This window comes from Manis javanica, chromosome 4, assembly GCF_040802235.1.
Source record: "Manis javanica isolate MJ-LG chromosome 4, MJ_LKY, whole genome shotgun sequence".
NCBI lineage: Eukaryota > Metazoa > Chordata > Mammalia > Pholidota > Manidae > Manis > Manis javanica.
In genome coordinates this window covers 170,028,341-170,042,876 of record NC_133159.1, presented here as the reverse complement: position 1 = coordinate 170,042,876, position 14,536 = coordinate 170,028,341, and the positions used below count along the sequence as shown (strand labels likewise).

Genomic DNA, 14,536 nt, shown 5'->3' with positions numbered 1-14,536 from the left:
CTCCCTAGCACCGGGGTCCCTGTCCCTTTTAGGCTTCCAAAAAGCACTCGCAGAAAAGAGAAAAAAAAAAGGGGAAAAACGCGCGATTTCCTCTGTCCTCAAGTGCCGGTCTCAGGCACCCGCCCACCGGTCCCGCAGGGAAAAATGGGGGATATTCTTTGTCCTCAGGCGCCGGTCCCAGCCACCCGCTCACCAGTCCCGCCACCGTGCCTCCCTAGCACTGGGGTCCCCGTCCCTTCAAGGCTTCCAAAAAGCGCTTGCCAAAAAGAGAAAAAAAAAAAAGGGGAAAAACGCGCGACCTCCTCCGTCCTCAGGCACCGGTCTCAGGCACCCGCCCCCAGGTCTCGCAGGGAGAAACGCGGGATATTCTTTGTCCTCCGGCGCCGTTCCCAGGCACCTCCTCACCAGTCCCGCCACCCTGCCTCCCCAGCAACGGGGGCCCGTCCCTCTAAGGCTTCCAAAAAGCGCTCGCCAAAAAAAAAAACTGCTCCGGTTTCTCTCCACCCGCCGGGAGCCGGGGGGAGGGGCGCTCGGGTCCCGCCGGGCTGGGGCTTGTATCTTACCCCCTTCACAAGGCGCTGGGTTCTTGCAGGTGTGGATGTGGTCTGGATGTTGTCCTGTGTCCTGTGGTCTCTATTTTAGGAAGATTTTTCTTTGTTATATTTTCATAGCTCTATGTGTTTTTGGGAGGAGATTTCCACTGCTCTACTCACGCCGCCATCTTGGCTCCCTTGTTTTTTATGTGAAGCCTTCATAAGAGTGTATATCAATGATACCTTAATAAAAAAAACATAGATGAAAGTTACAGTAGAGAACATTTAACCACTGGAAATGTAAACAAGTAAATTAAAAAATCCAAAAAGAAGTGTGTGGGTACTAGGCATTAAAAATATTTCTTCTTGTTCACAAACCCTGTACTCTCATTGGTAAATTTATTTCTTATGGGGGTACAGTTTAGCAATTCTGAAATTATTATGTATACTAGGATTGACCAAATAGATAGATACATTGTAGATACTTGAGAAGAACCCGGTTTCTCTTGTCAGAAAAAGAAGCAACAAGGCATTGTGAATGAACCACACACATACCCCATTGCTGAGCACAGATAATTACAGAAATAATATAGATGTGTGAGTTAGTATATGTACATAGTATACATACATAGATTTCCTAGCTCTTTTGGCTGAGAGAGCATAGAAGCAGTGACACCACAGTAGTAACAAGTACATCTGAATGCCTGTATCATGTCTTCTAAATAATCATTCTCCAAAAAAGAAGAATCCATACTCCTTAGAGAGACGGTGGTTTTTTAGGGCTCGGGCAGAGAAAATACAGGGAGCTTGGAGTATCTTGTAGCCCTGAAAAGTAAGAAAGTGCTGAATGAATGAATGAATGAATGAATGAGATGTGTTTAAAGGATACAGGACTCATTGGCTAAAGCTGGAACAATTTGAGTAACAATATAAAAAATAATAGTATTAGATTATAACCCAAATAATAACTGTTAATATCCAGGAGGAGTCCATACTGACAGACCCTCTGGAGCTGTACCATGCCTTAGGATCACTCTGTCCAAGCTGAAAGACAATTACAGAGAGAGCCCTTAGGGATTTACTGACTTGAGTAACAGTTATAGGACTTCAGAGAGAAATGTTTCCAAGTAGAGGCCTAGAAGTTAAGTAGCTTGCCCAGGGTTACATAGCCAATTCAAGTCAGACCTGCACTGGGTCATGAGTCTTTTAAGTTCTTATCACTGTACCATACTAACCACTGTTGGTCTGTGTCAGCTTATAGTTTTTCCTCATACAGCAGAGGATTCATAGTTCTAATGCTTTTAACATATTAGCTTTAAGCACTAATAAACTTCTTTATGTGGCACTTGTAGTACTTTTTTATATTTGGTATATATGTAAATAAAACTGTTTATTTGTTTTAATTACAGAAGAAATTTTGGAATCCATAAGAGCCAAAAAGGGGGACATTGATATTATTAAAAGCCCAGAAGAAATAGAAAAGGACAAGAATGAGACTGAGAATAATAACTGCAAGGATGCTGAGAAAAGTAGAGACGAGTTTGAAGACCAGTCCCTTGAAAAAGACAGTGACGACGACAAGACGCCAGATGATGATCCTGAGCAAGGAAAATTTGAGGGTAAAAAAGAAAATATTTCATCAGTATTATTTATGAAGTCTCCAGTTTTATTTGCAAAATGAAAGTGAATCTTTTTTATTACAAACAAGTATTTAATTAAACATTTTCTGAAGAGACTAGAATACCCCCTTTGTAATGTGTAATCACTGTAATGAGTCTTTGCTATAGTGTAATCATTGGTGGCTTTGCTATAATGTTACCCCCTTATCTATTTATACTCCCTAATAAGGTGCCATTTCCCAATGAGATTTGTTGGTGGAAAAAAAACTGGTCTTATACCAGAATATACACTTGTGAATGTGATGAAGTATGTTCATTTTTATATTAATTACTTAGAAACATTCTTAATACATTAAATATTCTTAAACACTCTTTGGTTACCAACTGTGAAAATATCCCAGAATACAATTGCTTCAAAATGGCCATGAAATAAACGCAGATTTTTTTTTGGTGACTATTCAATTTTGTAGTTGATGGAATGTGGCCATTTGTCCTAAAGCAATTTCAAAGAGTATCTTTAAAGTTTTGTTGTGCATTTTACTGTAGAGCCAACAGAAGTTGGGGATAAAGGTAACTCTGTGTCAGCAAATCTTGGCGACAACACAACAAATGCTTCTTCAGAAGAGACTAGTCCCTCTGAAGGGAGGAGTCCCATGGGGTGTCCCTCAGAAACCCATGATAGCAGCAACATGGCAGAGAAGAAGGTGGCATCTGAGCTCCCCCCGGATGTGCCAGGTACAGAGGGCAGTGTATCGATGCCTCTGTAATGGGTGGAATCCTTCCCTTTTGTAGTAAAAGCTGAATGTCACCTAGAACTTTAAAGTATGTGTTCATTCATGCTGCTTGTTTACATAAGTGCCATCCTGATTGCTAAACTGTCACCTAACATTTGGAGTTTCACAAACATTCTTGCAGTTAGTGCTTGAAACTCATCATAATCATGCTTTTAAAGTTCATTTAGCTGTTTTTGACTAATAAACTTACTTGTATATTTTTATCACCAGACCATAGTGGCAGATACTATATTTTGGTTTTCAATACTTACATACTAATGGCTACATGTTGAATGATTTGACCATTCCTATTCTGTATGTACTAATATATTACTTTTATGTTTGCATGTGCTTATGCAGTTTTTTTTAACCATTTCAAACCATAATGTTATAATAGAGAACCATTGTCACAAAACATTTTTTGTGAGATATATTTTAACATAAAAGTGTAAGTTAACCAGTAATTCATATTTTAAGCTTTTTAGAATTAAAGGTGTACTTGAAGTTAGTTATATCACACCAAGAATGCCATTATGCTTTTTCTTTTGTCTTAAACAAAAAGGAACTTTTGTTACAGGAACTATATGTATTTTTCAAAAAAAAATTGGAAAACTCAGATGAGCAAAACAAGAAAATAAACACTGGTAATCCCACCAAAAATCAACAGTTACAGTTAACACCTTGATGGAAATCCTTAAAGATGTTTTTCCCGTTATATTGTAACAGTGTCACATACTGTCAGACTTTCAGTACTGCTGTTGTACATCTGTCCTGGGAATATGATTCTCATGTGTTTGGGAAGGGGCTAGAAGACTTGTTCTAGATCTGCTTCTGCCATTAAGTTAATGTCATTTAATCTTTAAAGACCTTAATGTTCCTTTTTTGTAACATAAAGGATTTTTATAAACAGTTCTTGTGGGGACTGTTTTTAATTGTGTGTTTTATAAACAGTGCACTGTTGCTGGAAGCACCAGTTGTGGAACATGAGGCTACAGCAGGCGTGTGTGTAGGGTCTGAAAGAATCACAGTTACTAAATTCAGCATGTTTTGTGCTGGTGAGAGGCTGGTAGCTAAGATGAAGAAAAGGCTAGAAGCTGCTATCTGGTAAAATGAATCAAGAAACAAATTTTTTTAGCCTAGGAAAGAGTAGGCTTTGGTATCAAGGTATGTAGGGGTGGAAGTAATGTAATCGTCCTCATATATTTGAGGGGCTGAGATGTTGTGGGGAATTAGATTTATTCTTTGAAATAGAGGGTATTAAGCCAAGTAAGTAGAAAAAGTAACAGAGGATATTTTGACAATACTAACAACTTCCATTGAATTAGAATTGTAGAATTATAAATTTTTAAAAAATTTCTAGAGTTCTCCTTTCTAAATTAGAATTCCCTTTTAGAATTCCCCTGTTCAGAATTCTCTTTCACTTAGATGCATTCAATATATGTTTATCAGAGATCATTTCAGTGAGAATCCTTTACTGAATGGACCGCGGAAATTCAGAGATCCATAATTTAGTTCTGAAATTCTATGGTTAGATCTCCTGGTACTGTCCAGTTAAAATATTGTATTATTCTTACTTTTTACATATTCATGGTTAAAAGTTTGAAAGTAGTAGCCCCAAAATAATGTAAAAAAATCAATTTTTATTGGAGTTAGGATTACTAGTAAATACTTCTTAAAATGTTCATTGTCCTTTAAGATTGATTGATATTTAGTGTAAATCTCAGTTTCTACTAGCTTTATATACTAGTTAGTTTTTAAATCAAACACAGTTGAGTAAGAACTATGCTGAGATTTTAACAGACCATTTGATTTTTCAGCTATTTATTACCAATTTCTTGATTTATCTGTTCTTTTGTTACTAGAATGGTTTAAGGGAGAAATTCCTATCTTAGTATCTGACCTACATTTTTAAAGGATGCCCAATGAAATAATATATATAAAGCGCTGAGGGTAGTGTCTGACAACATGTTAACTGCTTAATAAATGTTGGGCATCATTATTACTGCTGTATGCAGTCAGTCAGCTCTTTGGAAGAGTGAGAAAACCTAACAAGTAAAGAATAATAAAGTGGGTGAGTCCAACTGTACATTTACTGACTCAGGAATAGTAAGTCAACATAATTCTTGTAACTGGGATTCTTTGTATTTAAACTTTGCAGTTCAAATCTTTTTTTTCATGGATATGTCATGAAAAACTGACTTAGATGAGAACCTGTACAAGAAGGTTTAAGGAAGCTTGAATGGGAGCAAATAACAATTGTCAGTAGCTGTCAGCCGAGGTGGACTTGGGGCCATTATCATGAGGGTGCTGTATAGCTGAAGTTACTGTTCGTGCAAAAATTTCATAACCTGACCGTTTGTTAAATCATAGTTCCTTTCACACTAGACTAAAAACACAAAACTGAACCCAGAAACCTGATGTTCTCATACTTTTTCCAAAACCTTAAGAAAATCATTTAAAAATACACAAATTTAATGTATCACTCCAGTTTTTAAAGAGGAATTTGTTCCTTTCATAAAGTGGGTAAACATTAGCTAAATCCTGGGCTTAAAAACTTAATGACACTGGAATATACTGGTGGGATATATCAGTAACCAAAGTAGACAAAGTTGAGGCCCTTGAGTACTTACTTTCTAGTTGGCAGTTGACACATCTGACTAGAGTTCTGACTCTCACAGAAGGCTAAAATGTGTCTCTTGGCTGCTTCTCTCTCTGTGCACTAATTTATTCCACAGATACATACTGAGTGCCTGCAATGTGCCTGGTGGTGTGCTAGGTCCTTGGGGGTGTCTGTGGACCACTCTGGTTACCACTGTTGACCACTCTGTGTATATTCCTTGAGAATGTATTTAGACACCTAGTTTACTGACCAAAGATTATCCGAAGACATTGTCAGATTGGAAAGTGTTTGGTATGGAGAGATATTTTTTGGTAAAATTTTATTAAAGTGTAACGTGGCCAAATGCACAGATACTAAGTAAACATCTTAATGGATGTTTACAAAGTGAAGACACCTGTATAACAGCATCATGCCCCCTCCTCACTACCCCTATTCTCACCCCAGAAAAGTATGACTTCTGTCACCACCAGTTAGTACTGCCTTTAAAAAAAAAGTATCATATAATTTGTACTTTTTGATAATCTCATTGTTTTTTTTTTTTTTTACCTCAGTGAGAGCCATTTAGATCCTGCCCATGGCAGTAATTTGTTCTTTCTTATTGCAGTGTGATACTACATCATACAAATATGTAATGATTAATCTATCCATTTTCTATGTTGATGGATGTTTGAATGGTTTCCAGTTTGGGACTATTATGGGTAACGCTACTGTGAATATTCTTTTACATGTTTTTTATGCTCACATGTGCACATTTCTAGAGTTATAAACTTAGTTGTAGATTTCCTGGGTCATTTAATTTGTAAATTCTCATCTTTAACCAGTTTTCCAGAGTGGTTTGTACAAGCTTACATTTCACTAACAATGTATGAGAGTTCTAGCTGCTTTATATCCTTGCCAACACTTGACGTCAGAATCATTCCCACACCTGCCTTTTCTTTATTTTAGCCGTTACAGTAGAAATGTAGGGATACTTTACTGTGATTTGAACTTGCAGTTCCCTGGTGACCAAGGACGTTGAGCACCTTTTTGTGTGTGTACCTTTCTGTGTATGCATGTATGTATATGTATATATAGGATATATAGGCCATTTGACTATCTTCTTTGAAATCTGTTGGTTCCTTTGTTTATTTTCTATTAAGCTGTCTCTTTTTTTTGTTTGTGCTTGTTTCACAGTAGGGTAAATTCAGTCCTCTGTTCCATCTTGACTGCAAACAAAAATTCCTACATTGATTATTTAAATGTTAACCCAATCTCATATTCCTGGAGTAGATGCAACTTAGTTGTGAGGTGTCTTCATTCGTTTTTCCCTTTACGTGTTTTGCATCCAGCTTATTGATATTTTGTTTAGGACTTTTACATCTACTTTTATGGGTGAGATACTCATAATTTTCCATCTCTGATAATGTCCTTGTCAGACTTTGGTGTCAAGATTGTACTGACCTCATAAAATGCATTGGGACACATTCTCACTTCTGTTGTCTGCAAGAGTTTCTGTGGGTTGGTGTTATTTATTCCTTAAATGTTTGCTGAAGCAATCTGGTCCTGGAGTTTTCATTGTGGGAAAGTTATTAATTATAGATTTAATTTATTTTGTAGATAGCAGTTCTTCATATTTTCTGTTTTCTTTACGTCAGTTTTAGTAAGTTGCATTTTTCTCGGAATTACCATTTCATTTAAATTTTAAATTTTATTGGCAAATAACATCCTTTCTAATGTCTTCAGGACCCTCCTTTTTTTCCAGAAATTGATTATCTGTCTCTCCTAATCATCTTGCAAGATTGTCAACAATTTTTATTAGTCTTTTTTACAAAGTAATTTCTGGTTTTGTTGATTGTGTTTCTTTCAGTTTATTTCTGATCATATCTTCATTATTTCCTTTTGTTTGCATTTTTATGGATTCCCCTCTGCTTTTTTTAAAAAATCACTTTTTTGGGTATAATTGATATACAAAAAGCTGTACCTATTTAATGTATACAACTTGATGAGTTTGGAGATAAATAAACCCCTGTGAACCAACACCACAGTCTCTGCCATAAACACATCACTTCCACAATCTGCTTATACCTTCTTGACTGTTCTTTCCTTTAGCTTTTTTCCCCCTACTTTTGAAGTTTCAGTTTTTATCATTGTTTGCATTAAAAAAGAAAGCGCTCCTGGAAGAGTATCCTAGTTGATGCCAACTATCCTATATTTAGACAAAAGTTATAAGAAAATAATGTGTTATTTCTCCCCTACCTTGGTAAGATAGATGCTTTGATAATTTTTAGTTTTTAGTTTTTCTGTGTCAGCTGTTAAGGCTCCAAGTTTTCTTCTCTGTACTTCTGTAGCTGCATCCCACAAACTTTTAAATCTTATATTGTCTTTATCATTCAGTTTAAAGTATTTTTTAATTTCCATTATGATTTTTTTAACCCATTGCACATTTAGAAATATATTGGTTAACAATCAAACTTTCAGAGATTTTCTAGTTATCTTTTTGTTACTGATTTCAAGTTTAACCCTCTATAGTCAGAACCCTGACGATTTATTTCCTCTAAGATTTGTTGAGATTCAACATTTGGTTAATGTTGATAAGTGTCCCATGACACTTGAAAAGGGATATGTACGTTCAGTTGTTGGATGCAGTATAGGACAGTGAGGTAAAGGTTTAGTTCTAAAGGTCAGATCTCTCCTTGCTCCTTTTTTCTACCTCTCTAAAAGATGTTTTTAAATTATTTCTATTTACTGTGGAGTTGCCTTTCCTATTTTCAGTTTTACATTATGTAGTTTAAGGCTGTGTTAACAGCACACACAATTTTTATATTTTTGCTGAATTAACTTTTTCATTGTAAATTGTCCTTTATCTTTAGTAATATTTCTAAGCTACGACAGTTTTCTCTCAGTTAGTGTTTACAGTTGTGTATCTTTTCTGGAATAAAAAGATTTTAAAAAGGAATCTGAGAATTGAAAATTTCTTTAGAAATACATCTTCAGAATCTTCTTATTTATTTACTTATTTATTTTGGTATCATTAATATACAATTACATGAGCAACAGTGTGGTTACTAGATTCCCCCCATTATCAAGTTTCAGAATGTCTTTAGAAATGCATCTACTTTAGAATTTCTTAAAAAATATATGTATATCAGATCAAAGACCTGAATGTAAGTCATGAAACCATAAAACTCTTGGAGGAAAACATAGGCAAAAATCTCTTGGACATAAGCATTAGTGACTTCTTCATGAACATATCTCCCCGGGCAAGGGAAACAAAGCTAAAATGAACAAGTGGAACTATATCAAGCTGAAAAGCTTCTGTACAGCAAAGGACACCACCAAGATAACAAAAAGGCATCCTACAATATGGGAGAATATATTCATAAATGACAGATCCGATAAAGGGTTGACATCTAAAATATATAAAGAGCTCACGCACCTCAACAAACAAAAAGCAAATAAGTCAATTAAAAATTGGGCAGAGAAGTCGAATAGACAGTTCTCCAAAGACAAAATTCAGATGGCCAACAGACAAATGAAAAGATGTTCCACATCGCTAGTCATCAGAGAAATGCAAATTAAAACCACAGTGAGATACCACCTCACACCAGTAAGAATGGCTGCCATCCAAAAGACAAACAGCACATGTTGGCGAGGATGTGGAGAAAGGGGAACCCTCCTACACTGCTGGTAGGAATGTAAACTAGTTCAACCATTGTGGAAAGCAGTATGGAGGTTCCTTAAAAAGCTCAAAATAGAAATACCATTTGAGCCAGGAATTCCACTTTAGGAATTTACCCTAAGAATGCAGCAGCCCACTTTCAAAAAGACATATGCACTCCTATGTTTATCGCAGCACTATTCACAATAGCCATGAAATGGAAGCAACCTTAAGTATCCATCAGTAGATGAATGGGTAAAGAAGATGTGGTACATATACACAATGGAATATTATTCAGCCATAAGAAGAAAACAAATCCTACCATTTGCAACAACATGGATGGAGCTAGAGGGTATTATGCTCAGTAAAATAAGTCAGGCAGAAAAAGACAAGTATCAAATGATTTCACTTATCTGTGGAGTATAAGAACAAAGAAAAAACTGAAGGAGCAAAACAGCAGTAGACTCACAGAACCCAAGAAGGGACTAACAGTTACGAAGCAGAAAGGGCCTGGGGAGGGTGGGGGGGAAGGGAGGGATAAGGAGGGTGGGGAAAGAAAAGGGGCATTAAGATTAGCATGTATAATGTGTGTGGGGGCATGGGGAGGGCTGTGCAACACAGAGAAGACAAGTAGTGATTCTGCAGCATCTTACTATGCTGATGGACAGTGACTGTAATGGGGTTTGTGGGGGGGACTTGGTGATGGGGGGAGTCTAGTATACATAATGTTCCTCATGTAATTGCAGATTAATGATTCCAAAATAAAAAATATATATATACATGTATATCATTTCAAGCTGTATCTTTTTTTTTAAATCAAATGTACATCACAGTTGTTCAACAGTATGCCCCACATCCTCCCTCCCACCGCCCCCACCTACTCCCTCCCTCCTACTCCCCTTCCCCTTGGTAACCACTAGTCACCTCTCAGTGTCTATGAGTCTAATTTGTTTATTCCTTCTGTTTTGCTTTGTTTTTATATTCCACAAATAAGTGAAATCATTTAGTATTTGCCTTTCTCCACCTGGTATATTTCACTGAGCATAATACCCTCTAGATTCATCCATGTTGTTACAAACAAGATTTCTTTTCTTTTTATGGCTGAATAATATTTCATTGTGTATATGTACCATACACATATATCTTCTTTATCCAGTCATCTATTGATGGACACTTAGGTTGTGTCCAAGTCTGGGCCGTGGCAAACAGTGCAGCATTAAACATAGGGGAGCATATATCTTTTAAAATCAGGGATTTTTTTTCTTTGGGTTAATTCCTAGGAGTGGAGTTACTGGGTCAAGTGATATTTCTATTTTTCATTTTTTGAGGAACCTCCATACTGATTTCTACAGTGGTTGCACCAATTGCAGTCCACCAGCAGTGTAGGAGGGGTCCCATTTCTCCTTACCCTCACCAGCCTTTGTTATTTTTTGTCTTTTGGATAGTGGCCATTCTAACTGATGTGAGGTAGTCATCTCTATGGTTTTAATTTACGTTTCCCTTGTGATTAGCGATGTGGAGCATGTTTTCATGTGCCTGTTGGCCGTTTGTATTTCTTTGGAGAAGTGTCATTTCAGGTCCTCCACCCACTTTTTGAACAGGTTATTTGTTTTTTGGGTGTTGAGGTGTATGAGTTCTTTATGTATTTTGGATGTTAACCCCTTATCAGATAAGAATATGAATCTGTTCTTCCATACTGTAGGTTGCCTTTTTGTTCTGTTGCTGGTGTCCTTTGCTGTATAGAAGCTTTTTAGTTGATATAATCCCAGTTGTTGATTTTTTATTTTGTTTCACTTGCCCAAGGAGATATGTTGAGGAAAAGTTGCTCATGTTTATATTCAGGAGATTTTTACCTGTTTTCTTCTAAGAGTTTTATGGTTTCCTGACTTACATTCAGGTCTTTGATCCATTTCAAGTTTACATTTGTGTATGGGGTTAGACACTAATCCAGTTTCATTCTCTTACATGTAGCTGTCCAGTTTCGCCAACATTGTATATCCATGGCTCCTTTATCAGGTATTAATTGACGATAGATGTGTGGGTTTATATCTGGGCTCTCTATTCTGTCCCATTGATCTATGAGTCTCTTCTTGGTCCAGTACCATATTGTTTGGATTACTGTGGCTTTGTAGTAGAGCTTGAAGTCAGGGAGCATAACCCCCCCAGCTTTGTTCTTCTTTCTCAGAATTGCTTTGGCTCTTTGGGCTATTTCAAGCTATATCTTGAAATAATAAAGTCTTGTCAGAGAGCACTATCATTTTCTTTCTTTTTTAATGTCTATTTATTTTTATTAGGGTATCATTGATATACACTCTTATGAAGGTTTCACATGAAAAACCGTGTGGTTACTACATTCACCCATATGTCGAGTCACCCCCACCCCCACCCCATTGCAGTCACTGTCCATCAGTGTTGTAAGATGCCACAGAGTCAGTACTTGTCTTCTCTGTGCAACACTGTCTTCCCCATGACCCCCACACACACCATGTGTACTAATCATAATACCCCTCAATCCCCTTCTCCCTTCCTCCCTACCCCTTCCCCATCACCCCTCCCCTTTTGTAACCACTAGTCCCTTCTCAGATTCTGTGGGTTTGCTGTTATTTTTAGAACAATTATTTTTAAAAAACAGTCAGTATTCTAAAGTGAAAAGGAAATACTATGCAAGCTATTTCCTACTTAAGACAAATTAACGGGACAAATTAACAAAAAAGCTGTGTATGAGTCTGTGGTAGTCCTCAGTTTATTAACACCTTGAAAGTTTTAATGGATAGAATCTGGACTCAGTTTGCTGGTAGTGGGTTCATGGTATTTTTAGATTAGAATATCTGGATAGGGGATTGTTGGCGTATTCTTTTATGAAGTACCATTGTCTCCCTAATAGCATGGAGTTCTTTGTATAAAGTATTTGCATATGTATCACACACCTAGTTAGGCTCTCTTAAGTTTCTATACTAGAATTGTTTTCTTAGTTAAAACCATACTTGTAGGTATATTATATGCTAAAAAAGTTTTTTTGGACAGGTCTAGAACCTAATCACTTTTTCTTATATTTCTGTGAACAAATACACTCTGAACTCTGAGGTCATAAATGAGAGGATGTCATTATATACTATGTTATTATTTGAGAGGATGATTTTTAGACAGTTACTCTGCAGTCTAGGTCTGCTGTAAAAGAAAAGGTTAGTGAGGAATTTGATGTTATTTGTGTGAGACATAGTTCCTTTCTTTCATATATATGCATTTTTCCAACCTTAGTTGATTGTATTACTGGCTTGTAGCTGTCATTTAAATTTGCCATTTCTGTCTTCCATATAAAATTTTGTATTACAAAAATTTTCAAACATGCATGAAAGTTAAGAGAATAGTATAATGATGCTTACACACTAAAAAATTATGAAGGTTTTTGTCATACTTATTTCACCCATGCTTTTTAAAAAACTTTTTTTTCCCTCTTTCTTCTTACTCAAATTAAAAATGTTTTACTTCCCCCTTTGAGTTCAGGTGTACAGTATTAGATAAGTCATAATCCTTGGTAAATTGTACTCATCATTGGTCATTGCATAGTCCCCCTTAATTTATTAATTCAGGCTTAAAATGATCTTTAAAGACATAACACCTAGGAACCTCTCACCCAAAATAAAAAGCTAAGTACTGCTTTGAAACTAACTTGCATCTAATCATCTCCCAATCCCAGCCCATGCCTCCTTCTCCTCTACCTGAAGTGATTTTCACCCTGAATCCTGTTTTCACTACAATCTTCTTTCCTTTTTATAAGGGAAACCTAATTTTTAAGAATGAAGGCAGTTGAAACTGGAGGTCAAAGTGATGTGTAACTCACATACTCTTGCTTCATTGAGTTTACATGATTTGCCAAAAGTACATACTTCTCTTTTAGTTGTTTTAAACTTTGGAGCAAGTGTATTGTGTTAAGTATGGGTTATTAAGTATAACTTTTGGAACTTAATTCTTTCACCTACATTACTAATATAATGAGGTATATTACTGGAGTTCTTTTCATATTAACTGCCTAATAATACTACTTTGTGTAATTATATCACAGTTTATTTATCCCTTTTCCTGTTGATGTGAATTTGGGTTGTTCCCTACTGCAGTATTTTTTTTATATCATTAATGTACAATTACTTGAACAACATTATGGTTACTAGACTCCCCACATTATCAAGTCCCCCCCACATACCCCATTACAGTCACTGTCCATCAGTGTAGTAAGATGCTATAGAATCATTACTTGTCTTCTCTGTATATACTGCCTTTCCCGTGTCCCCACCTCCCTACATTATGTGTGTTAATCATAATGCCCCATTTTCCCCCTTATCCCTCCCTTCCCCCCCACCCTCCCCAGGCCCTTTCTGCTTCGTAACTGTTAGTCCCTTCTTGGGTTCTGTGAGTCTACTGCTGTTTTGCTCCTTCAGTTTTTTCTTTGTTCTTATACTCCACAGATAAGTGAAATCATTTGATACTTGTCTTTTTCTGCCTGACTTATTTTACTGAGCATAATACCCTCTAGCTCCATCCATGTTGTTGCAAATGGTAGGATTTGTTTTCTTCTTATGGCTGAATAATATTCCATTGTGTATATGTACCACATCTTCTTTATCCATTCATCTACTGATGGATACTTAAGGTTGCTTCCATTTCATGGCTATTGTGAATAGTGCTGCGATAAACATAGGAGTGCATATGTCTTTTTGAAAGTGGGCTGCTGCATTCTTAGGGTAAATTCCTAGAAGTGGAATTCCTGGGTCAAATGTTATTTCTATTTTGAGCTTTTTAAGGAACCTCCATACTGCTTTCCACAGTGGTTGAACTAGTTTACATTCCCACCAGCAGCAGTGTAGGAGGGTTCCCTTTTCTCCACATCCTCGCCAACATTTGTTGTTTGTATTTTGGATGTTGGTCATCCTGACTGGTGTGAGGTGATATCTCATTGTGGTTTTAATTTGCATTTCTCTGATGATTAGCAATGTGGAGCATCTTTTCATGTGCCTGTTGGCCATCTGAATCTTCTTTGGAGAAGTGTCTGTTCAGCTCCTCTGCCCATTTTTTAATTGGCTTATTTGCTTTTGTTTGTTGAGGTGCTGTTTTTTTTTGTTTGTTGTGAGCTCTCTATGTAATTTGGATTTCAACCCCTTATCAGATATGTCATTTATGAATATATTCTCCCATATTGTATGTAGGATGTTTTCTAGTTCTACTGATAGTGTCCTTTGCTGTACAGAAGCTTTTTAGTTTGGTATAGTCCCACTTGTTCATTTGTGCTTTTGTTTCCCTTGCCCGGGGAGATATGTTCATGAAGAAGTTGATCATGTTTATATCCAAGAGATTTTTGC

The 14,536-nt window shown here is 36.6% G+C and overlaps 1 protein-coding gene across 16 annotated transcripts in view; it reads left to right on the top strand.

The window, feature by feature from the left end:
• Window positions 1-14,536, top strand: part of BPTF (bromodomain PHD finger transcription factor) — a 156,360-nt gene that overhangs the window by 65,573 nt on the left and 76,251 nt on the right. For 11 of the 16 annotated variants that reach the window (XM_036997508.2, XM_036997506.2, XM_036997507.2 and 8 more), the window contains exons 4-5: window positions 1,943-2,152; window positions 2,699-2,887. In XM_036997508.2, the coding sequence (XP_036853403.2) occupies window positions 1,943-2,152; window positions 2,699-2,887 (399 nt within the window). The remainder of the gene's footprint in view (window positions 1-1,942; window positions 2,153-2,698; window positions 2,888-14,536) is intronic. The other 5 variants (XM_036997514.2, XM_073235797.1, XM_036997512.2 and 2 more) reach the window with 1 other exon arrangement.